General features: G+C 38.6%; 1 protein-coding gene across 2 annotated transcripts in view; it reads right to left on the reverse strand.

Moving 5' to 3' along the window:
* Positions 1 to 6471: 6471 nt before the first annotated feature.
* Positions 6472 to 25798, reverse strand: part of nlgn3a (neuroligin 3a) — a 148550-nt gene continuing 129223 nt past the window's right edge. The window contains exon 8 of one of the 2 annotated variants that reach the window (XM_058397726.1): positions 6472 to 14353. In XM_058397726.1, the coding sequence (XP_058253709.1) occupies positions 13507 to 14353 (847 nt within the window). In that variant the 3' untranslated portion in view covers positions 6472 to 13506. The remainder of the gene's footprint in view (positions 14354 to 25798) is intronic. The other variant, XM_058397727.1, reaches the window with a different exon arrangement.

The following is a 25798-nucleotide window of genomic DNA, read 5'->3' on the forward strand; positions in this document are numbered from 1 at the left end:
TAGCAGTGGATGTAACCTTTTTGTTACTGACATGTAATTCCCATGGTTAGGTAAAAAAACAAACAAACAGAAAATAGAACATTTTTGGATTTTCTGTGTCAATTATAAACTACTAAATTTCCATAATTTTCTTGATGACATTTTACTCAAATAAATGACTATTTTAGTCACCTTTCGAGGGAACTCAACGCAATGTCATGGCTGAAATTATAAGTTCCCTTCTGAGGAAACTGGATCACATACGTAACTTGGTGTAGATTTTTTTCGCTTTCCAGTGTGGCTAATAAGATTGTTAGTGATGTGAATATGCAAACTGGCAGCTTTCAGGTTTTTAAACCTATTAAATCAATTGATCTTTTGTTGCTGTTTAACTGAATGCTTGACACACTCCTTTAATTCATTCCTTCATCTTTAGTAGTCTCTTTATCCTGATCAGGGATGCAGTGGATCCAGAGTTTATCCTTGTAACACTGCATGCAAGGTGTTTTAGGGAAATGAAGTATCGTGTTTATGCAGTGCTGCTGGAGGAACAGCAGGGAGAATGTTCATGCTGCTTGGTCTGTTTGTTTGTTTAAAGACATTGTGTTCAGGGTGTTTTCTCCAACCCGCCTCCTTGGGGGAAATGAAGTTGACTGCTGCAATTAAATCCTACATAAACAGGAATTTGTATCCCACCTATACAGAAAGGGTGACGTGACCCTCAAGGCACAGCAGTTTAACCGCCTGTGTCATCAGCAACTTCCTTTTGAGGCCATGTATCACTACAGGTTGGAATGTTCCAAATGGGAAGTCCAGTTACAAAGCAAAACTGAGTGAGGTGTATGGATGTTTGGATACCGTTGTTAAAGGAAATGAAACCAAATAACATGACTGAAACCACAAAGTTCCTAGTTTGCATTTAGTTGAAGTTTTCCACAAGTAATATGCATTATTTTCCAACAGTCAGAGGCATATAGTAGCTAAGGGGGTGGACAGGGGTGGCTAATGCCTTCAGTTCTAAGGTTCTTTATGTTTTTGTGAAAACAGCATGGCTACAACACAGTGTCTCTGGTTGGATCAGGTGACCAAACCAATACGACAGTGCTCAAAGTATCACAGTAGATGTGATGTGGTTGTCTTTTTTTGGCAGCAGGTCAAAGTGCAGGGGAAAATCTGGGGAGGCTGGTTGTTGTTTTGGTCATGAATAGAACATAACCATTCATATTAAAATTCACACTCGGTTCCTCTACCCTTTAACATTGCAAATCCACTCTCAGGCAATTTGGCATTTTTTATGTGTAAACAGCATGTACAATAAGTCAAAAGAAATATCATGGCGCATTTTCAACTGATTGCCTCATTAAAATGACATCAAAATGGTCTGGTTACAGCTTTGAGTATTCCTGTAAGGGTTTATTAAAATGCAGGGGATGATGAGAGGATGAACATTCCGTGGGTCCACGTTATTATTAATGTAATTAATCTAGCACAGTTCAGTGATTTCCTCCTCTTCATGCCTACTAATTAAAGAAATTAATTAGTGAGCAAGCTAATAAGTGAGCTGTGATAACTAAGTGAGCTTTAAGTGTCTTTAAGCTGGCTAATTAGGTTAGCTAGCTCTGGTATCAAAGCTGACTAAGGCATTCCTAACATAGTTAGTGAAATGATTCAACTAAGTTATGCTAAGAAAAAAACGTATAAAGATGAATGTACTATTGTTGTGCTATGAATATAATTCATTGCATCTATTTTGGCTGTAAATATGTATGTTGTATAAGTCCAGTATGCTAGCTGTATATTAGCAGTATATGCTTTCTGGGAGACCTTAGGGGTTCATGTATATGGATGTTTCTTAAACGGTATCAGGTACCCAAAGCAAAAATTTCCATTCATCCATCCATCCATCCATCCATCCATCCATCCATTTTTCTTTCTTTCTTTCTTTCTTTCTTTCTTTCTTTCTTTCTTTCTTTCTTTCTTTCTTTCTTTCTTTCCTCAATAAGTTTTTTATACTGGTCATGTTTGTTGTGGATTTGGACCCTATCCTGGGAACACTTGGCACAGGATGGGAATACACCCTGGTTAGGATGTCAGTCCATCACATTGTGCCATGCACACACAAGTATTCATACCAGTCCAAGTTGTGATGTGTAAGGAAACTGGGGATCCTGGCACTGTTTGTGCTAATGGGAAAAACAAGCACATTTCTTTGCCTAAATTTCAAATCTTGGGAGGCTCTGGTACAAGATCATGAATAACTATTGAGCCATGACAGAACTAACATGTGACCTGTGAGAATTGATGGTTAAGCAGTCAACCCTGTCAGCTTCCAAAAACTATTTAACCCTTGTACAGCTTTTTATATGAGCGTTAAGTCTTGACAGTTGTTATGACAGTTTATGTTCCGTTACCAGGCCATGTGATGTTATCATGACTGGGTATCTCATAATTACAGTGACACGCTCCAGTTAGCATACACTGTAACACATGTTAACATCTATAATGCAGAAATTACACTGACCTATAAGTTGCTAAGAAGCTCATGTTTGCACAATTCCACTTGACTATAAACAGTTGTAGAAAGGAAATTACTTATAATCACACCCTCTAGTTTCACCCAAATGAGGATGAGGTTACCTTTTTTTCCCCCCCTGGGTTTTTCCTTGCCACCATTACCACAGGCTTGCTCATACGGAATAAATATTCATTTTAAACTCTGAAATTTTTATTTTGTATTTTTATATTTCTGTAAATAAATATTTAGAGACATTATTCTGTGAAAAAAAAATTCTATTTGCGACAATGTTAAAAGCACTATACAAATAAAATTGAAATGAATTGAATGATGTACTTCATGACAAGCATTTAAATTACATGTTATTCTAAGTTTACGGTGGCATCATTTTTCATGCCATTAATAATTGACAACCAGGACGTTACTAGAGTACAGATGCAAGTAATTTTTAGCGTGTGGTATAGTTTGGTAAGAGATAATGCTTACCAAAGAACCACAAAAATGAAAGAATATTAAACTAAAAGAAAGTTCTTTACCTGTGTTACACAAAAGGTTTGGAATAAAAATCTTAGAAAAGGAAAAGATGGTACATATTTGCCTCACAACAACAACAATCTGTGTTGTAAACTTAAAGAGGGATGCCCTGTCCTACACTAATATTAAAAGGAAATGAAAAAGCTAGTTAGTTTGTCTTGATGTCCATTAAAAAAATGTATTCCTTTTGGTTGTTTTCTGCATCAGCGAACATTTCACCTGAGCACTTTTCCATCTATGTACTTGAACTGCAGCACTTCAGAACAGGGCGTTAGAGTTTAGTTTGAGAGCGCTAACATAAATCCTTGGCAACAACATGTGTAATTGTGTTTCATTACATAAATCCTTGGCAACAACATGTGTAATTGTGTTTCATTGTGGAAAATAAAGTTTTGTGCCTCGAAATCGCAGTGTTTACAGCTTGACTCTATAAGTTTAAATGTGATTTGTGATGAAACATGTGCTTGAAGAGTTTAGGAGACCTGCATTGTCACTGTGTTCGAGTCTCATTTGCTAGGACTATGGACTGAATGGATCCTGTTTGACTTAAAAGATATCTCAAAAAACATATTGCTCGAGCCAGGGGCGAACAATACACCAGGTGAACAAATGTGGGAAACTAGGAACTAAAGAGATGAAGCTTTTCAAGCATTCAGTTAGAAATGACAAGATTTAGAGTATAGACATAATGTCAAGTAAACAACTGTTTCTTTAAAAGAGGTTTAGCATAGCAGGGTCCCGTTTTAGGGTCCCTCGGGGCTTGGAATTGAAACTGAAGCAGTTTAATTCAAATGTACAGGTTATAATCACAACATAATTTAAAAAAAATGACATTACTGTCATCAACATTTTAGCTGTGTATTACGAAATACCGTATGATCATTTTATTAGTGATTATTAAAATCCAAATCTAAAATTCGGTAATAAATCAATGATTCTTCTACGTCCTCAATACATTCATTTATCTGGAGTCCTTGTTTAAAACAGGAAGCTTGACAAGCTCTTTTTAAGACTTAAAAGAACGGCTTTCATGTCCATTGGCCTCATTAAAAATGAATCATTACCTTATCTTTGATGTATACATTACAGAACCAGCTCCTCTGTGCTCTGACATTAATAAAAAACCAGACTGATACGACACTAGTAAGGGTTGAAAGAGACAAGTGCACCTTCAAGATTAACAAATGGCCACCTGCTCCAGAGGTTCAGAAATCTGAAAGAAACCTGCTCTACTGTGAAAAACAGTTCTGACTCTAAATATCTTGCTACTCTTTTCCTACTGCCATCTCATGGTCAGCCGCTGTTGATGCAGCTTTCTAGTAAAGCTTTCGAACAGAATGGAGAGCCGGTTCTCAGGATTGGTGTGCGACAAGCCATGCAAAATGGCAGTGCAGTATTATCTGGTCGATACTTTGTAATCTTCATTATTACCAAGGGGATGGTTTCAGACCTTCACTGCAACACATGACAAAGCAATAATCCATGGCTTATAAAATAGCAAGTGCGTGTAAAATAGCAAGCAAATAAAAGTCAGCTGCTATAATAAGATAATACTGATGGGAAACTGGGAACTCAAGTTAGCAATTACCTGACAATGTCCATCCTTTAACTCAGTTCAGGGCACTCAGGCTGTGACTGTACAGCCATCTCCTCTGTTGTATACTGTATCTACAGAGACTCGTGAAGCTCTGTAAATAGCACACAGCTGGATGTTCTTACCCCATGGCTATATCTATTCCCAGCAATCAGAGCAGTGCCATTTTCATCCCATTCACATACAGCACTAAATATATAACACCCTATAAAAATCAGTTCCTTACTGAGAGAAGAGCTTTAAAGAAAAGCCTATAAAGCATTGTTTATTGTGATCTTCAATTTTGCTTGTCTGTGAATAAACTAATAGCAGCAGACTTAGTTTCTGAAATCTCTGTTCATCAATAAAAAAGTTCTCCACTCCCAAAGGTGCAAATGGCTCAGTTTGTCTGCTTTCTTAGCTTAAATAGTGGAAGATTCATGAGCCCAAAGACAATCATCCATCAAAACCCCTCCCATACAGAAAATGCAACATAAATAAGGAAAAGGGAGAACATATGAACCGCACTTGTATTTTTCTCTTTTGCCATATCCACAATACATATACTCTAAACAGACCTTTGTGCTACATTGCTTGATCTACACTATCATTTTACCACCTTCTTTTTGATAGTAGGTGCTTGGTTTTACAATTATTGTCCCCCGCAGCATAAAATGCAATGATATTATAGAATGCATTTATTGTTCCTTTACGGCACAGTAGCCGCATCTGGGTCATTACCTACAGTAGGTAAGGTTAATGCGATTCAGCCATGTCGTTAGCTTTCCTTGCTTTATGGCACGCCTGCAGCTAGACCTCTTTAATGTGCACAATGTGGCACGTGCAATTAGCGTATATCTCCACTTGGTGCCTGATAGCCCATTCAAGGTGGAACGTGGCCTTGTGAATGCAAAGCCACAGCTAATTATCTTTAAGAGAAAGATTGGAAGTTGATGAGAGACTGCAGGGAATTGGCTGAGAACGAAGAGAGAGAGAGAGAGAGAGAGAGCAAGCTCTGCATGCTTGTTAGATGTTTGTCTCACTTCTTAGGCTTCTTCAGGCCATCCATCACCTAGACAGAATCATTACTGTTCCAGTCAATGCAGCAGCTGGGCTCAATGTCCCTTAAGGAGCACTGCATCGTGCTACAGCACAATCCAGTCCAAGCAGCTTTGTTATTGTTTTATCATGCAGAAAATGGTCGCGCGCCTAATTAATACCGAAGCACTAGATTTCTTATTGCCTCCTCTTGGCTGCCTAGTGCTAGATTGTCCAAACAAAGTGTCTTTATTATCCATCTCCTCAGGCTGCAAGACCCTCAGGTTGGCATGCAATCCACACGATGGTTGCATTAAATTTGAAGTCTGGACACTGGCCTGACACACCCACAGAGTAAGATCAATGTCACGTTTTTTTTTTTTGTTTGTTTTTTTTTACAAGGACAACATTTACCTAAAAGCATTTTTGCAGCATGCTGAAACAGCAGCATTTCAGGTTAAACATGTCCTCACTGCATAAAGCGATGAATTGCTCCAGCATGGAAAGGATCTGAATCATGCAAAGTAAGTTAACTTCTCCAGTCCTCACAGTGAAAACATCCACAATATTTCATTTCTAATGCCTGATTATGAATGCTTTCAGCATATAAATACAAGCTTCCTTATCTGCCTTCCTCTACATAGACAAGAAAATATTGGAATCTCTGTGTGTCTAAAAATCTGTCTAGATCTGGAGTAACAGAAAATATATGTAGTCCAAATGCACTCTGTGCTGATTGATTCCTCCACCGGGTGTAATATCTTACTGAAACATAAAAAAAGGAACAGTAGCAGATCTGGGAAATGGTATGCAGAGACCTCATTTTTCTTCTTTATTTAATAGGATAGTCTCAAGGAAACCCATGTAGAATGAATAATGAATACTTAACATTTTACGACGACAATGAACACATAGTATTATCAAGCTTAGTGCAAGTCCTTGTCATATGGTCTTCTGCCATACAAAAACCCTGTGAGATCCAAACATATGTAAGTATTCTGAAAACAGCTGACACATACAGTGAAATACAGTGCAATCCACAAGTAATTAGACAATAAACACTTTCTGTTGTTGTAGTGATGTGGTCCAATGCAATATATTTCAAATGTGATCGTGACTAAGTGAACAAATTGAAGCTTTAAATGGAGACTATTTATGTCAATAGATGAGCCATGTAAAAATCACAATCGTTTTTACACACAGTCTCCCTTTTCCGGGGATAATTGGACAAATTAACTTAATACTCCTGAAAAACATTGTTATGCTTGGTACTTGTCTGCCAAATCTTTGCAGTCAAGAGATGCCTGTAGTCTCTGACCCACAGATATAATCAGACACTGGATATCTTCATTAGTGATGTTCTGTCAGGCGTTTAATACAGTCATCCTGTTTGTTCCAAGAACATTTTGCCTTCAGACTTCTCTTTAAACCATCACATAATCTGTGCTGAACAAAACATTATTTATTTATTTACTATTTATGCATTTAGAACAGTGTCAGGAATGATTAATCTATATTAATAGAGAAATACTTTCATGTCCTAATGCCATTGTTAACAGCATGGCTAACCAGCTGTCAGTGAATTAGCTCATATTTAGTTTCGATCAGCACAAATAACACTTCAGTATTTTAGCAATTCCTCAGTAGACAAGTAAACAAGTTTTGTTCATCACAAACATAAGCCCAGTTACACCATATGGCCAAAAGTTTGTGGACCTCTGACCACCACACCCACATGTCGACCTATCCCAATCTGTTGCCACAAAGTTACAAGCACACACGATTGACTAGAATGTCCTTGGATGCTGAGGAATTATAATTCTAGAAGCCCAAACCTGTTCCAGCATGACAATGCAACACCCCTGTGCCCAAAGCAAGCTCCATGAAGACATGGTTTACCGAGACTGGTGCGGAAGAACACCTTTGGGCTGAACTGGAACGCTGACTGAACTTTAACAGCATCATTGCCTGTCTCCAATAATGCTCTTGTGGCTGAATGAACACCAATCCCCACAATCATACTCCAAAATCTAAAAAGCCTTCCAGAAGAGTGGAGGTTCTTAAAGCAGCTACGGGGGATTAACAACTAACACACAAGTGTAATGGTCAGGTGTCCACAAACTTTTGGCAATATAGTATATGTCCGAAAGCTACATCAATAAAATATGGAAATTATTTATATTAAGTGTAGTTTTCTGCATGTGCTTCAATTACTTTTTTTTCTTTCTAGGTTTTGCTAGAGTTTCCTTGTGTAGCAGTGACTTTTCTGTAATGCCTAGACCACAGCACTTGCCTTTAAGCCTGAAAAATCCAGGTATAGAAAATACAAACTGAATGAACAGGTATTTTATTCCCCTTTGCTTTTAAATGTAATATGATGCAATATAAAAGTGAGAGACGGTTCAAAAATAAAAATTTAAAAGAATAATAGGATAATATATGAAAGAGAAGATAAGCACACGTTAAAATAAATATCTAATATATATTGCCAATATTACCAGTCACAAAAAGTTTAGTTTCATGTAACAAATAATTCTTATTCTTAGTTCCTTATTATTTGGCATTTAAAATAGCATTTGATCCGCATCATTATTAGTTTGCATTTTATTTAGTTATTTTGTGTGCCAATCACAACTGTGCATAACTTAATGAAGCTGCAAGACACTGAATACAGATTATGAAATTGGAATGTGTGCTGGGGATATATGCTATTTATTATGCTTTTACTGACTATTTTAATTTGTCAGATTAATAAAATGAAGTCTGAACGATGTGCACAGTTTCAGTATTAAGTCGGCAAGACATGTAGCACAACACGGAGTACGGCTCTTACATAATGGCCAATTAAAGTTTCCACTTTTTGGACTAGAAAAATTTTATGGATGCTTTACTTTACTGACCTGGAATAGCTTTATGTTTACCATCCAATCAAGTAGATCAAAACATGCTGATTATGCTAGTGTGGTATCTGTCGCGACCTTCTCATGCTACACAATATCCATTTAAAGAAAAGAAAAACCTTTTGGATGGACACCCCTGCAGCATCACTGCTAGATTAAGCAAATATTTGTATAAAATTAGGTATCTTTTTCGCCTCCATTGATTTAGTTAGAGGTTAGTTTGATAAATAAAAAAAACATGTTGTGGTAAGTTTCTCTGCTAATGCCAGGTTAAACTAGCATTGCTTCAATTAGCTAGTATGCTTGGCTAGGCAGCAAGTCAACATCTAAATCAATGTAAATATTGGATATTTACATAAATGTTTCTTCAGATTAATTCATTAGAAACTCTAGAGTGTCATGATCAACACAAACTGAATGATGTTTTCCAGAAAAAACAACAACAAAAAAAATCTTCTATCAACTTTAAATAACTGAACTTTTTACTTTTTACTGTTTCATACTTAAGTACATTGAGTACACATAGCAACGTTATTATTATTACTTTTTTTTAAAGATTTTGTTGGCTGAATACTTCCACTTTTTATCTGAGGAAGATTTTGACACATTACCTACACTTTCACTTGCACTTCATTTCTCGGGAAATTTTTTCACCCCTGAATATTATTTAACACCTTGTTATTTCCTTTTAAAGCAGAGAGTCTAAACCTTAACCATTCGAGATTTTAAACCTTTATCTATACAAGCTATGCTGTAGGTTTATTGGGGATCAGAGTTTTTTTAGTTCACAGTTTGGAGTAAGTGAGGCAGCTGGATATTTGAGTTGGCATGTGGGGCCATTTTTAAAGTATAATAGTAATAATAAGAAATCTATTCATAGATTCTGACATTTTTTTATATGAATGGTGATTTAGAGATATTCCCAGACTGGCTATAGTACTTCACACAATAAAAATGTTGAAATTCATTGTATTAATATTGAAAGTCCATTAAGACTGCAGTGGATATGAAGGTATTACTGTAATAGGACTGTGTGTGTGTGTGTGTTGGATAAGCATTAGCCTCCTCTATGTTCCATTGCATTGAGTACTTATTATATTAAGATTATATAGTTGATTAACATTTCTCTTTGTATGCACCAGACTTCACCAGTTCGGCCCATTAGCTCATATTTCCTGTTTATATCTTAGTGGCTGATCATCATAATTCTTCTGGCATTTACCCGGCCATCTTTCTTTCAACATTGCTTACAAACAGGATGAAGAGATACTGAGACAATAAATAGTGAATTACATGATTAAGTGGATTGCCACCAGTGTATTGCAAAGAAAATGTCTATTACACATAAATGCACAGAATTGCAACATAATGATGATGAGAACAACTTAAGTCTCTTCTTGACCACTGTTTTTACACTTAAAAAAAAAAAAGCTTTAACAAATGATGGGGTCTTGCTTCTATTCAACATATTACAGAAGATGCTACACAGATTAGTAGAGTAGAAAATATCACTTCACTTCAGTCAGTCACCAAGTGTTTGGTTATTAATCGGGCTAAGACACGGCAAAATCCTTAAAGAATCCACGTTAATGGTAGGGGCCAATGTAAAACAAAATGCAAAGAAAAAGAGGGTAAGAATGAACAGCTCTGTAATGAAACAGTGTTTTGTTAGAGACAGAAAGAAATTGTTTTTATATAGCTTTGAGTGCATGCCAGTGCAACTGCCTTGACAACAATCATGCTAGAAAAACATCCAGTTTCACCGTTCTGCCTAGTCCTCCAGGGCAGCGCAGTGAGTCTCAGCTCACAATGTGGGGATTAGATGCTTCAACAAATTCGCTCAAACCCTTCTTGATCAAACCTTTAGGCAAGCTGCCATTGCTTAGGGTTGAGGGGGAAGTCCTGCCTTCCTCATGGTCATGGTCTGCCCAAATTTTGCTCTCTCTTAATATCACATGCTGTTCCTGCAGAACTAAAAGCTCCGAGGTGTGCCTTGCTGTGAACTAGAGTTTCAGATGAAATTGGTGATGTGCCATGTGTCACCACATTCTCTTTACAACAATATACCACAAATAAATAGATCCAGTTACACCCACTCACACTGTTGCTGTATGGAGTGCAATAACTCATGTGTGCAAACAGGTCATTGGATCAGCAGGGAGCTGTATGAATAGAGTGTGCTATGCAGCAGGGAGTAACACTGGCAGACTTTGTGAAGCTTAATGTAGCTATTACAGACGGGACCTAAAAATAACTATAGCATAAATGACATACTGGTTATTTTAAACAAATGATCCTGAAAAGTGCACTAAAAGCCAAGATTAACCAACTAATCACACATAAACATATGTAAAGAATAATGTAGGATCTGCAATTAGTTTCCGTTCAGCAGGGATTCCCGCTGTTCCAATGCTTTTAATATGCAATATTCCATTCTGAAGACGATCGTGCAGAGTATGATATTGATTCTAGGAGGTATTTGACCTTCCTGCTCTGACCAACTGCTGCTTGCTTGAAGGTATTCGAATGAGACGAAGCATCTAATCCCCATGTTGCGAGGAACCGGAAGGAGAGCTACATTCTAATTGGCCACCTGCCATGACTCAGTTGGTCAAAAGAACTGATGCTGAAGGTTCACATTGTGGTCTTTATATGAACTTTCTGCTCATTAAAAGAATTTAAACAGTCAGAGTAGTAAATCTCGCTCTCTAATCTCTACACTAGTCACCTCCTAGAAGAAGGTTGGATCCTAGTTTTCAAGTGTCGACTTCTGTTAAAGGTTCTTCCTGAGAAATTTCACTAATTTTCTCACCCACTACAAACTGCAAACTTTGATGGCTCACAACTTTTTTGCTGCAGTCCACACAGGCCAATTTCACAGTATTATTTTTTCCCCCCACCATTTAAATGGCATTCTTAAGACTTTTGACTTGTTTTTGTACATTTCAGTTGGAGATAAGTGGGGACTTGCTGGAGAGATTGTGAACATGTCTGCTCTCACTTTGTAGCCAAATGTATCCACTAACGTTTAGAACAGGGCATTTAATAAAAGTGCATTCAAGAGTTATTGTGTGATGAGCAGGAGGATGTTGATTACAGCGAACAAGCACAAGTGTGTTATTGACTGAGAACCCCATGCTCAGCTTGATTTCGGTAACTTGCTCTGCAGTATAGCGCCGTGTTTTCCCCATGATTGACTATCAATGAGCTCAAATTGGTTAAAACCTCTGACTCAAACATGCGTGCCTTTAATACAAATTCCTGTCTTTGGACCACTGACTTCCTTCCTGTTTTTCCTTTGATCTTGGCTGCCAGGATGTTTTCCCCTCAGTTCTGTATGGGAGGGAGAACAGCATTTGACGGTATAAACAGGTTGTTTTGACAGTTTGACCAGAAACTAACACAATCTGATGCAATGAAATTGAGTAGAATAAATCAGAGGAAGCCTGGATGAGAAATAATGTGTTTTTGCAACATGTCTTCTCCAGTTTTATGATTTAATTTGGCACATGGCACAATCAGCATGTATACATCTGGTATACATAAATAAATATTAAATATATTTATACATAAATATACATATAGAGCTGTTAAAAAGACAATCGGTGTGGCCTGGGATTATGGTGTTTATGGAGAATTGGACTAGTACAAACACTAATCGCTCTGCTTTCTGGATAGTGATGCATTTAATCTAGTAGTAAATGGTCGTTAATATGTTGAGATCAATGGGAGTATAATCTTCATAAAAGCCCTATACATATATGTATGTATGCCCATATTTATATATATATATATATATATATATATATATATATATATATATATATATATATATATATATTTAAAGAAACACAGGTCTACACTGAACTAATGTTATTCAGTGTAAACAGGCCACCGTCTCCTGCTGGGAGGAACCTTACAAAGTCAGTGGAATCATGTCAGTTAGTTCAGTTGAATATTAAGCTATTTTTTTCTTTTACATGTAAAATAATATATTTATTTTTGTAATTCTTAAGCAAAATTAGACATATATAACTTCTTTTTAAAAGAACAAAAAAAAGTGCTATTTTGCAGAGGTGCAGCTCAAACACTACCGGTGAAAATCATCAGCATGGTAAAGAAGCCCTCCTTGTCCCACCCCAAAGACACAATGTTCAACCAAAAAAATAGGGTAAATGTACACACACACACACACACACACACACATACAGACGCACAGTCGTGTGTAAGTGTGCATTTCATGAAGATAGTTCATTTTGTCATAAAATATGCAATTTTCTCTTAACAAAACACTCACAGTAAAGTCTGTATCTTCAGTCTTGTCTCACGACAGAGTCGGGATCAGACAAATTATTGTTACTGGAAATAAGGAAAAAAAGGTAAAACCATGTATGAGTATATGCAACTGAAAAAGCTGGTCTGGACTGCTTCAATTCTCTACACATTTTCAACATGTCTCTTTCTGATTTTTCATGAATCCAACCGCTCAGGCTAAATAAGTTCCAGGTACGCTCATGTCACTGAAAGATAAAAAGGACGAAACTAAAACTCAAGCTGGCGTGTAAGGCATTGATGAGAAAAAAAGCAACACGTATTATGCGGATGTCATCTGAGAGGCCATTGTTTTTGAAATGTGTTTCCCACACGAGAACGAAATGGGAAATAAAAAGCACTTTTCTTCATTTTTGTTAATTATTCAAAAAAAGTGTTGCCAATAACTGCCCAGTCTTCTTAAAAAGGTTGTCCCCCCCATTTTTAAAATGATTATTAGAAAAAAATACTGCTCGAATTGCTCGTCCCATTGGAAGGGAACATGGAGTAGTTCACAACTGATCGAACTGAATCGACATTCAGAAAGCAACTGCCTGTGACAAAATGTCTATTCAAAATCTTTCTTTTTTATTTTTTCTCTTCCATGACTGTGATATTCGTACAAAACCCAATACTCTTCTACACCCTCCTTAAAGCTATACACGGGTGGTGGAGTGTGAGTGGGCCAGACCGGTTGTGCCAAAGCCGGCTGTGAAGGTGTTATATGGGTGCAGGTTGGGCATGGGCACCAGCGAGTTGGGGATCATGGTGATGGTGTTGGGCGTCATGAGAGGGATGTCATCAGGTGAGCGGCGCAGAGTCAGCGCGTAGTCGGGAAGCGCGGTGAGCGGCAGTGCCTCTCCAGCTGGTGTGGCGTCACACTGGTTCACTTGCAGTGATGCAATCTCATCCTCGACATTGGTGCCGTTGACATTGGAGTTGGCGTTTGCGCGAGGTGGGCTGCCCTGTGGTCGCTGCTCCTGGCGCCGCTTGTCCTTGCGGTAATAAAGTGCAGCGAAGGCGAGCACGTTGAGAAAGAGTAGAGAGGCTCCCACAGCGATAGTGACACTCAACTCGGTTGAATAGTCGCGTGCATTCTCGACGAGCAATGGTCCGGTTTCATCGGTGTCTGCACTGTTCCGCCGTTCTGTGCCGCTCTCGCTGTTGTAAGCTGGTGACATGGGTGGCCGCTTGGTGTTGAAAGGCCAGGCTTTGCCATTAGGCCTCTTGGTGGCAAGTGAGTTCTGCGTGGTTTCAGGGGGTGGCACTCGAGTTGTGGTTGATGTGTAGTGGAACATGTCATGCAGGTTGTACAGATGTGGCACCAGATGCTTCCAGAAAGCCACCTTAGTAGCACGGTAGTGGTCACGAACACGTGGTTTCAAGCCGATGTGCAGGTACAGCTGGTCCTGAGGGTTGTACTTGGACCAGGCCACTTCCTCGAAGCGGTTGGCTTTTGTGTGGATGAACTTAGTGTCCTGGGGCACCGGCTTGTTGGGGTCGCTGTGAACACACACATAATTTTTATTAGATTAATTATTGTCTTGAATTTAGAAAATACGTTAATTTATACACCTGTGTACCTTGCATTATTTATTTATTTTTTTAAAATAAATCCAAACTTGAACACAAATAACAACAACAAGGCTTTGAATTGTTTAATAAAATGATGAGAACTATTTGCAGTTGAAACAAATAGAAGCCAAAAGCTGAGGGATGTATTTCATTCGCTGCACTAAAGTCAACATTAACTTTCTTTTAATGATTAAATCCTCAGAGGCTTAATTGTGGTCAAAGTGTGAAAACATGTGTTATTGTGCCATGAAATATTGATCAATCTTGCTCTATTACTATTACAGGCCAAACAGCACTAGTCTATCAGGGAAGGTGTTGCCTTTATGCAATGTTATTATACACTATATGGCCAAAATTATGTGGACAACTGACTATAACAACCAAACTGTTGCCACAAAGATGAAAACACAAGATTACATTTCCTTTCACTGGAACTAACACACCCAAACCTACTCCTGCATGATAATGCTCCTGTGTAGAAAGCAAGCTCCATGAAGACATTGTTTGCCAAATTTGGTGTGGCAAATCCTGTGTCCTGCACAGAGCCCTGACCTCAACCTTTGGGGTGAACAGGAACACCAAATCCCTACAGCTACATTCCAAAATCTAGTGGAAAACCTTCCCAGAAGAGTGGAGGCTGTTCTAGCAGCAAAAGGGGAGACAAACTCTATATGAACGCCCATGGTTTTGGAATAGATTGCTCAGTGGTCAAGTGTCCACACATTCTTTTGCCAATATTGTGTATTTTAATATCAATAAATCTAAAGTTTCATATTTAGCCACGTTTATACTTATAAGTAAAACATGTCTGTTGCTTAGGCTATGTTTCATTACGCATTAAAATAATGCATCACAGGAGCAAAATGGCCATCGGTTGCTCTCTTCAAACATGACTGCTCTTTGAAATATATTCTTTTCATCACTTCAGGTTGAGACTTCACGCAAACGATCACATCAGAAAATACCCTCGTGTTTTTAACGACTTTTAAAGATGAGGTTGTGAAAGACAAATTTGATGTTTCTTTTTACACATGTGGATTTTTCCACATACAGTGCATGTGCTTTTCAGTTTCCTATTTTAATTTCGGTTCTCATTTTTTCCCGCAAATGATTAATTTGTCCATTGAGGTGTTATTCATCATACATAATTCACATAATATTTACTTTATTTTTTAGCATTTTTTTCACTCCCAGAATCACATATGAAGAACATGTAAGCACAAATAAATTTCATATTATTTTTCTGTAACAGGGCTGCATGGTTCTCCATAACAGTGCCTTGTAGATGTCATATGGATTCTTAGGGTTAAAAATAACCAACTGCAAATGTATTTTTTGTCTCTGTCACTATATTCTTAGTCTAATAAATGCAGAGACGTGGATAAATAGATACCACAATAATTTCAAACGAGCAAAATCTAGTTTCAGATATCACACACAAGGTCAATGATGACTGTATACAGAATGACACAGGGTTCACAGGTTGTGCACCCATGCAGCCATGCACACAGAGCGCATTTTCTCCCTTTGGCACAGTTTCTCGATATAAAAGCCATGAAATAAAAGATCCATCTTTCATGTGTAGTGCTCGCATACAGTTCCATTTTTTATAGCTGCTAAAACCTTTTCTAAAATCATATTCCTGTTTTCAATCTCAATTCATCAAAAAAAAAAGTATTCTGAAACTTTGACTCAAAACCAAAACATTTTCTTGTAATCAAATGTTGCTTTCAAATACAAGTTCAAGTTCAATGCATAGGCAAAGTACTTAATTCCCCCCTCTGGGGATTAATAGTTAATCTATTCTATTTTATTCCATTCTATTTTAGGCACTACTGATCATGGCTTAGACACCAGTGAAATAAATCATGGTCAGCAAATATACAAATGAGCTGAGAAAAACAGAACCATGTGAATTCCATGCAAATAAACCTCAAAACCTCAATATTTCTAGAGAAAGAATACAGCCATTAGAGACAGAGAATAACAATGCAAGATTTATTGCGTCTCAATTTATGTCTATGGCTCCATCAGCCAGCTGCCTCTCAACTCATCTCTGTATGAAAAGCATGAAATGTATTTTCTTTTTTCGACCTGCACTGATCCAGTGGCATTGAAACATACAAGAGCAGATGAAAGAGAGACCCAGGCGGTCTTCTCTATCTGTCCTAAGTATTGTTGAAGCGGCTCAAGTTTAGCTGTACGCTTTGTCTGGCTTTCCACAAATGATGTCATAATCAATAATTGTTGCACGATCTTCAGTGACCACATCCTCTCATCCTCTCCCTCTGGGCCTTGTGCTTGACTGCTTTTCCATTTCAGCAAACGTAGCAAACAGCTCACCTGAGTACTTTTTCCATATACGTACCCAAATTGCAGCACTTTAGTAGGAGGAATTACAAGCTTGATAGTGTTCACACTACTCCATGAGAACGGTGTGGAAATCGAGCTTCATTGTGCTAAAGAGAGGTTTGTGTACTGAATTATAATGGTTTCAGCTTGACAGTATAATGCTAATTGTGCTTTGTGAAAAAGCTGTGAGAGACCTGCAGTTTGTGTGTGTTTGTGGTGAATATTGACTAAAAAAGAAGTTTAAAGTTTTGGTCACTGAAGAAAAGGTTTCTGGTTTATGTTCAAAGAATCAAAATTTGTGTGTTAAGCTAGCATTAAAGTGTGTGGTTTTCAGTCTGATGTAGCTGTCTTAGACAAAACAAAACAAACCCCTGTACATTATAAAATAATTCTTTTGTTGTCGAGCTGAGATTGGCAGTCTTTAAAACCATAATGTGACGTGCTCACTGACAGATGATTTAGCTCCATTGTAACCGAAGACAGCTGACGATAAAGTCCTGGCAGTGACAGATGATGTTTTTGTTTAATTCTCAGATGGTGACCTCTGCCAAGACACTTATCTAAAATCCAGCAACAGGAGGTCATAGTGGTGATGGAGGAAACATAAATGAAACACGCTAATGGATAGAAAAATATATCCTTATCACCGCAAGGTCACTTTGAAGACTATTCATTAATGCAAATCAGCTTTCTTCAGTTCGAAACTCCACAGGGCTCAATGCAGCAGTGAACACACTGCCCCACGATTGTGCAGCCTTTAGACAGGTGAGCAAATTGACATGAGATCAGCTCATAGTTACACTTTTTAAATATTTTAATGTATGGGGCTGTAAATGAAGAGGGTAACAATTCGAGAGCTTATGCAGTAGTTGTGTGACATCTCGGGAATTTAAAGCCCCTTGCCCAAGCGTCTTGAAGATAATCTGCTTTGCATGAGCTGAAATCAATACCACACTATACATGTACGCTGTATTTATGTAAGGCTTATGTAGAGGTATGGATCTGTTAATGATGTTTGAGATCGTCTTTTGAGAGAGGGACTAAACATGAAGCAATAAAGCAAGGCCATGCGTAAGTGAAAGGACAGAGGTGATCTGAACACATGTTAATACCCTAACAGCATAGTTACCGCTGACTTTTTTTTGTGAAGTGATTTTGACATTTGCCTTGGTATTGCTTGTACAAATCTCTGGAACGATATGAGAGAGATGACACTTTCTTTTAAATGATTTTTGCTTCAGGTGTGTTTTTGTTTTTGGAGGATGGTAGCTGAGTCGGATGTCTAGAGCTTCTAACTGCATTGAGGTCTAGCAACTGTGAAGGCCATAGCGTATGATTTACATTATTTTCACACTCAGTAAACCATTTAGTGAGTAAAGAGGTATTGAGACCCAACATGACATTGGCCCAGCACTTGGTTAAGAATATATATGTTTGTAATTTAATCAGTTTACCTGTATTTATTTTGTATAGTTGAGCTATATTTTGAACCAGGCCAAAATTCAGACCAACCTTTAAATATGAATGAATGAATATAATAGGTGAATGAATGTAATATAAAATGAAACTCATTTACGGTTCAACAATGTTGCTAAAATCTTTTATTGGAGTCTGTCTGAATCCTTAAGGAGATCCCTTCTCCTTTTCTTCCAACACATCTTCTCCTATCTGTCTATAATTCAATCTCTACTCTCTTCAATCTTCTTCCTCTGTTTCCATTAGCTTTCTCTGCTGTACAGCGTTTTACTGTTAGAGTACTGTGGTATGAGAAAAAGGCAGAAGATTTGGGCAGCATTGTTGAACAGTAAACGCAATGAATAGAAATAGAAATGAGCTCTTGTTTTCCTCTCTGCTATGCTATATATTTTTTATATTACATTCATTCATATTTACAGTCTTTTTCCATGTGTCTACTGATACTCAGTCATCCTGTTTCTTTCATTTCACTAAATGTTTGTGTATCTTTTTGGCATAACTTTCCTTTTTAATCTGTTCTTTCTCTGCCTCATTCTATTACATTGCCTAAAGAAATAATGTCTTCTTCTCCTCCCAAAAAATATGAAATGTGACAAAATATATATGAATTCAGCAGAACAGGGTCAACACTAGGAGACATATAATATTAATAACTAAAAGATCAGAAAACATCAAAATGGTGTATAGATTAATAAAATATTTATAGAACAGAAATTATGTACATGTCCTTTTGATCCCAAAAGCCTGTCGCGGGAACACCGGGAGCGAGGTGGGAATACATGCTGGATAGGATGCCAGGCCATTGCAGAGCACCATGCACTCACACAGTGACCTCAAACCTTGGGAAAATTTAATGTAAGCAGTGGACCAACTGGTATGCTTTTGGGGTGAAACTGGAAAACCCAGAGGAAATCCATGGGAATCAGTCAGTAGCCCAAGTTATTCCTATTGTTTTAAAACATGAATGACATGAATGAAAATGCTCTCTCTCTCTCTCTCTCTCTCTCTCACACACACACACACACTCACACCTTTCAAATAAATTGATAGTCCATCAATATTAATCAATAGGGTAATGAGACATAACTTGCATGTAATGAACAGTACTTGAGGCTTCACATAAACCCAGTGCTGATCAGACTTCTGTACCGTGTGCCTTTCCCAGTCAGCCGGGATCTGTTTCCCTTCTCCCACCTGTCACCATTTTTTTTTTCATTTGACACTTCTGTCAGGCATTTTCCTGCTCAAACTTCCTCCATATGCCATAACAGAGTGACCTAAATATCATCCTCTAGTGCATGAAGGCATCGATCAACAACCCAAACCCAAGACTATTATCTTCATCCCTGCTTCAGAGATCAGTGGAAGCCGGGCTGTCTGTACGCCTGCTACATGAACATAATGCATTATTAATTCCAATTGTCATTTTCTATCACTCGTGTGTCTGTAGGTTTGACAAGCACAATATCTGTCTCTTCAGTGTATTCAGTATGCCAAGTTTAAAGAAAGCCCAATGCATCTCCCTCAACTCTGCATGAAAAAAAGACAGAAAGGAGAAGAAGAAGCTTTTAGAGTAAATACCAATGAATAAATCAACATGTTTCAGGATGTTCTTCAGGTAGCAGCTTGTTTTTGATAAAGCAACAGTGGTGCAAGCTCTTGGCTAATTGCTTTGGAGAAACAGCACAGTGCACATTGACAGTGTGTGCTGATAGAAAGTGGACCGTATTAATCAAGACACTATAACATGGGCGCCTCAAGCAAAGGCACTTGATGGACACAATAACACCTTCTCGCCTCCAGGGGTCACCGTTTCTGCATCCACACTGGAACAGGCTGAAGTCTGGGTGCAAGGTGGCCTCCAATTCCCTTTCTGTGGCACTACTGATTTACTAACTGTATTAACATATGGCATTCCAGATCAGACCAGGTCTCCTTCCTGTCATGTAGCCCGATCATGAGTGCAGTTGAGACGAAGTAGGGATATGTATGAGGTGCAGTGAAGAGTCGCAGCATGGTGTGATGAGATCTCATCCCCACCTCCTTCATGCTCACATTCAGAGTTTAATCAACAGAATCAAGGCGCGAGAGTCACTAAGCATCCAATCAGGTTCAGAAAGATGATTCATCTGTGAGGAAATATGGCATGCTGGTGTGTTTTACAAGCCTGGGGGCTTTTTGTCTCCCGCTCCTCAAGGATGTAGGCACCTGTTCGCTTGCAGCAACACAAACAAGAAGACAGGAGGAAAAAAAAAACTAAAACCAGCCAAGAAAATGACACATTTTCATTTCTACTTTATTGCTGTTACTTATTTATTTTTTTTATTTTGCGTTTTCAGGCCAGGACTTTAAATTGATATTGCTGAAGTGAATTCCCTCCAGTGAGACTGGATATCAGTGATGTGACCCATAAATAACCGATTTTATTAGGCTAGTAATGATCCCCAATGAATATTGGCAGACAGGCTATGATGACTTTGTAGCCGAATATCAGTAATTAAGTTTCAAAGGAGCAGGCGGCCGCGGTAAGGTCATATTGATCCTCCGCCGTGCAACATGCCAGAGAGCAGGACGTCAATGAAGGCTGCGGCATCAGTGACTTTATGAATTCTTGCAGCAGAGCCTGTGTGTCCCGCACCATAGTCTGAACTGTTGGCAATCTTGGTTGATAGGAAAGTGCACTATGTCAATATTCACCAGACATTCTTGCCAGTAATAATCAGTCTAACAGACTGTGCAATGACTGCATGCATAGTGCAATGCATGCATAGTGTTTTTGGAGAGCTGGTCAGCCAGAGCACGGGTCAGCAATGACGTCCTTGTCATGACAGTTGCTTGGGGAGAGCTGCAGTGAGATGCAGAGCTAGGGAGCTTTGAAGTGTAGGAGTATGTTTTTTTCCCCACATGTAGGCATTTCTGTGTGGATCACGCTTTAGGTGTGGTGCCGTAAGCGAAGATGAATAATTCACCACCTCTCTGTTGAATCAATGCAGCATCTTGGCCTAATCTGATTTTTGGCATTAGGAAGCAGGGCGCATGGCTGATCTAATTATGCGTGTGCACATGCCAGGTGATTGCGGCAGTGTCAATAGTGAAGCCGGAAGTGGACTTTGGGAAAGGGTGTGTGTGTGTGTGTGTGGAACAAGGACCTGATAGAATTTTGTCAGACAACCTACTAACCCTCATTTTGACTTTGCTACTTAGCAACGAGTGGTGTGTGGGTTCATTCAAATTCACCAATGCAGTAGGATTTCTGATCTCCTTTCTGGTCCAAAAATTGTATGTGTTACTGCCTTCTAAGACCCCTTCCTAACAGAGAACCAGGGATAAGAAGGCGTTTTCTCGACTTCAAGCGTAGCATTTTAAGCACCTAATTTCTTTTGAGGGTGTTCACTATTTTTCTCACTTCACATGACTTCTGTCAAATACTTAAATACAGCACACATAATTACTTTGCAATATTCACCTTTCTAATTTAACCACAGTTTAGGCACATTTTTAGGTACATCAATTCAGTTCAATCCAATCCATGATATCATTACTGTATCAAAATAAAAACATTTATACATAACTGCCAGCAATACCAATGGCATTAGCATACCAATAGCATTATCAGCCAGTGTTGTGTTCCTCACCCAAATTTCTGCCACACTTTCTCTTTCTTTGTCACATGACCTATTTCTGAAGATTATTTAGGCCCAGACATCAACAAAAGATCCCATAACTCTACATATTTTCACATACGTAGCTGTACGAGTGTGCAGATGTTTATCACAGTTAAAGCTGATGTAAAGCAGATGAATTAGATAAAGCTATCAGGCACATGGCCTTAAGTCTCCTGCAATATGCAGTGATATGTTAAAGAGTTCAAGTTTCGCAGAGAAACTCATTTTTCAACCCATTGAACAACATGTGTTTGCTCGTAATGCTATTTAATATTATTAGGATAATCTTCGCTTTTATACGGGTTCTTTAAGGGTTCATTCGATAATTAATGGTTCTTAGATTTGAAGAAAAAGCAACCTATTTGGAACCATTTCGGAAAGGGTAACACTCCGTTGTAAGGCTCTACAAAGAATGTTAAAGGATTCCCCCAGAGGGACAACTGACTAACTTTTATTGGGTTATAAATTTTCAACGAGTGTATGTAGTTAGAGATTCTGGAGCATTCTCAATACAAAGAGGGAAGTTTTGGAAACAGTGTATTCAAACAGTTTAGATATTCCTTTAATTATACGTCTAGACTATACAATATTCTTCCAAGTGTTTGAGGGTATGGCCTTGCCTATTGGATTTCTTGGATGAGCGAGGTTTCTGGATCCACATTCTAGTCACTAAGAAGAACACAGTCCGCTGTCTGAAAGCCAGTTTTCATTGCCAAAAAATTAAAGGAGAAAAGAGTGTGAAACGTGAAAAGAGCTTTCCTGGACAAAGTTGGATTGACCCCCATAGGACAAAGTTGGTGTCTTTGGGAGCTGATTGTGGACGAATGAACCAGACCTTTGCCCTTGTTTAGAATCTTAACTTCTTCAGAGCAGATTGGTGAGCAAGTGGAGCTAGAGCAGTTCATCACACGACATGTGGGTTCAGTGTCACCAGCCTAGATTTATGGATGATGCAGTCCATCTGGCACAGAACCATGTATGTGCAATCACAAGCTTAGGGCACACAAGCCTCATCACCTCCACTTCATGGAACAAGAAGCCCAATGCAGGACTGGCCAGAATATGCCAGAAAATGGAAGTGATGGTGCTTGCATGACACCCCTTCGAAAACGTTTAAAGCATTTGGCAGACACCCTTATCCAGATCAATTTACACTTTATCTCACACAACTGAGCAGTGTAGGGTCAAGGCCCCAGACTTGTGGTCCTTGATTTGAACTCACAACCTTCTAAACAGTCCATCATCTTAACCACTGAGCTCCCACCCCCCCTGTTTCCTTCGCTTCTGCCCTCTCTTGCTCAGGATGCCACAGTTGATCCCCTGAGTGCTGGGATGGGACCTGCACAAATATGTTTGCAGAAAGCTGGAGATGTGAAGACTGCCCTAAATGCAAGTGGGTCAGATGTTCCATTTGTCAGTGATCACGCAGCCATCCACCAACCAGGAAGTGTCATGCAGAGTACCAGGGGGCATCAGACTTTGGTTGACTGAAGCTGCCCACAGACCCTGATCCAACCCCTGCTTGACAAGGCATTAGAAAGGTGCTGGGAGATAAATGTGAATTGTGTTCACCAGGATGTGCACACATCTCTACTAGGGCCAGCTGAAATGAAATATAAGACTTAAGAGGTGGCAGTTAGTAGTGCGGTGTGAGGTGTGTGGGGGTCACTGAAAGTGAGTAATAGGAAATAATTTGAATAAGCACACCACTTGACACTGTATTCAATCAATCCCAACCTTTTAATGTAGCCATATTAATGTGAATAGACACACACAACCCCTCCACAAGCTAGGTGTATGTAAACTGTGAATATGTGTACTTCTCACTAAACATAATAATGTAATGTAATCATGATTGAATTAAAAAAAAATTAAAAACATGAGAAAAGGAAAATGATCATGTCTGGAGTCTGACATCTCATATGAAGTAAATCCGGTAGTTTGATTAGCATCTGTGATTTCCTCAAATATCCAATCAAGCAAGATTTTATTCTTCTTCACACCTAATGAATCCAGGAGACATGTGGCGGGGCAACCCATGAACATTGGTCACATGTCAAGCAGAGTTGAGACACACTGAAGTGAGAGCCAGATCTACTCAGACTGTGGGATTCCAATAAGCAGGACATCATAGAAATCAGTGCAGATATGACTAAAGAAAAAAGCTCCCCTGTCAGCGTGTGTACCATCACAAGATGAATGATAAAAATGAATATGAGCTGGTGCTAGAGAGTCAAGTACAACTAAATGCTGCCTTTTATATTCATCCTTACTTCACAGCGCATCAATGACCATGGCCCCAAGGACCGCCAAATCTGAAAGGACATGCTGAAAGAACCTTGGCTGTCCTTGTCACTGCGACAACCTAAGCCAGGTGTAAAAAGTAAACACCAGTATCACTGTTCTGTACCACAGTAGAGAAAGATGTTGTTATCTCCATCCATGCTGCTAATTTTCTAATCAGAACATTGTTCATGAATACAGGGCCAGGAGTAGATCAGTGGATATAACTTCTGATCAGAAGGTCATGAGTTCAAATCCCAGCACTGCTAAGCTGCCACTGCTGGGCCCTTGAGCAAGGTCCTTAACCCACATCTCCTTCGTTATATAAATGAGATAAATGTAAGTCGCTCTGGATGAGGGTGTCCTTGTAATGTAAATGTAAATGAATAATGCTAATTCAGTTCTTCAGTGATACAGTAAATTACAAGTGCAGAGAGTGCTGCCTTTTCATTTCAAGGTAACAGAAGTGAACTGAATCCTCTATTCTCACAAGGCCTGAACACACAACACAACACAACACAACACATGTAACACAACAGGTTTGTGTAAATTGAACAGCAACCTTCAAAGCGTCTCGGCTGATGGAGCGAAACTTGTCCAATTCACCCTTTCTATGTTTCTTATTTAAAGAAAAAAAAAAAAAAACCCCAAAAAACACCATGACCTCAGAATGTTAAAATGACTCAATGTGTCAATGAAGCATGACAATGTGGAAGTGACAACAATACAATATTATATTTGTATCATATGAAACAGACTTATTCAGCTGCATCAGCATCTCATAGTGTCCTCCAAAAATGTTCTCTCTCCAGATTTTTTTTCTTTGTTTTCAGACAGCTCTGATGTTAAAGGACCGTGGACCATACAAGAAGACTGACAGGGGTCATTAGATATTTATATATTACAAATATATTTGACATTATGGTCCCTGATGATTGATCAGATTAGGTAAAAGACATTTACGGTGTATTATCAGATCTGTCCACACATCGGCCAGCCTTATTATTTCCTCTAGACAGTGCAAGGGTAACAAATCTGTTATTGTATATTTTGTTATTATTGTTTTTTTCCCATTGCCAGTTGCTACACTATGACTACATCCATTCTGCCTCTGCTGATATATGATCTGTACCAAACAGGAAAGTATAGATAGAGGTAGAAACAGTACAAACCAGTGATTGCTCAGCAGCAATCATCACTAAATTGTCCTGATAATTGTCCTCTTACTGGAATGGCTCCTCTACCAGAAAGAACGGCACAGCAATCTTCAGAGTATCAATTTCCTGCTCTCTTTTCAAATGTCCTTTTCCAGTAGCTTTAGGAGGCAACGTAATTTGTTTACTCACAGTACTGCTTTCTCCTTGCTGATGTAAGTTTACACTTCCTGCCCATGATCCATGTCAACTTCGTCATGCTCCCATTCAACAGCAAAATGTGTTTCTCTCCACTGTGTTCTCTTACTATATACTATAGAGGAAAACGTAATGATGTTATATATAACCCTGACCAGTGCATTATAGGCCAGATAGAATGACTTTAAAAATAGAAAATGTTTGTATTTTTGTTTGGTTGTATTTTACAGGCATTTGACAAAGTC

The sequence above is a fragment of the Hemibagrus wyckioides genome, linkage group LG08 (genome assembly GCF_019097595.1).
Source record: "Hemibagrus wyckioides isolate EC202008001 linkage group LG08, SWU_Hwy_1.0, whole genome shotgun sequence".
NCBI lineage: Eukaryota > Metazoa > Chordata > Actinopteri > Siluriformes > Bagridae > Hemibagrus > Hemibagrus wyckioides.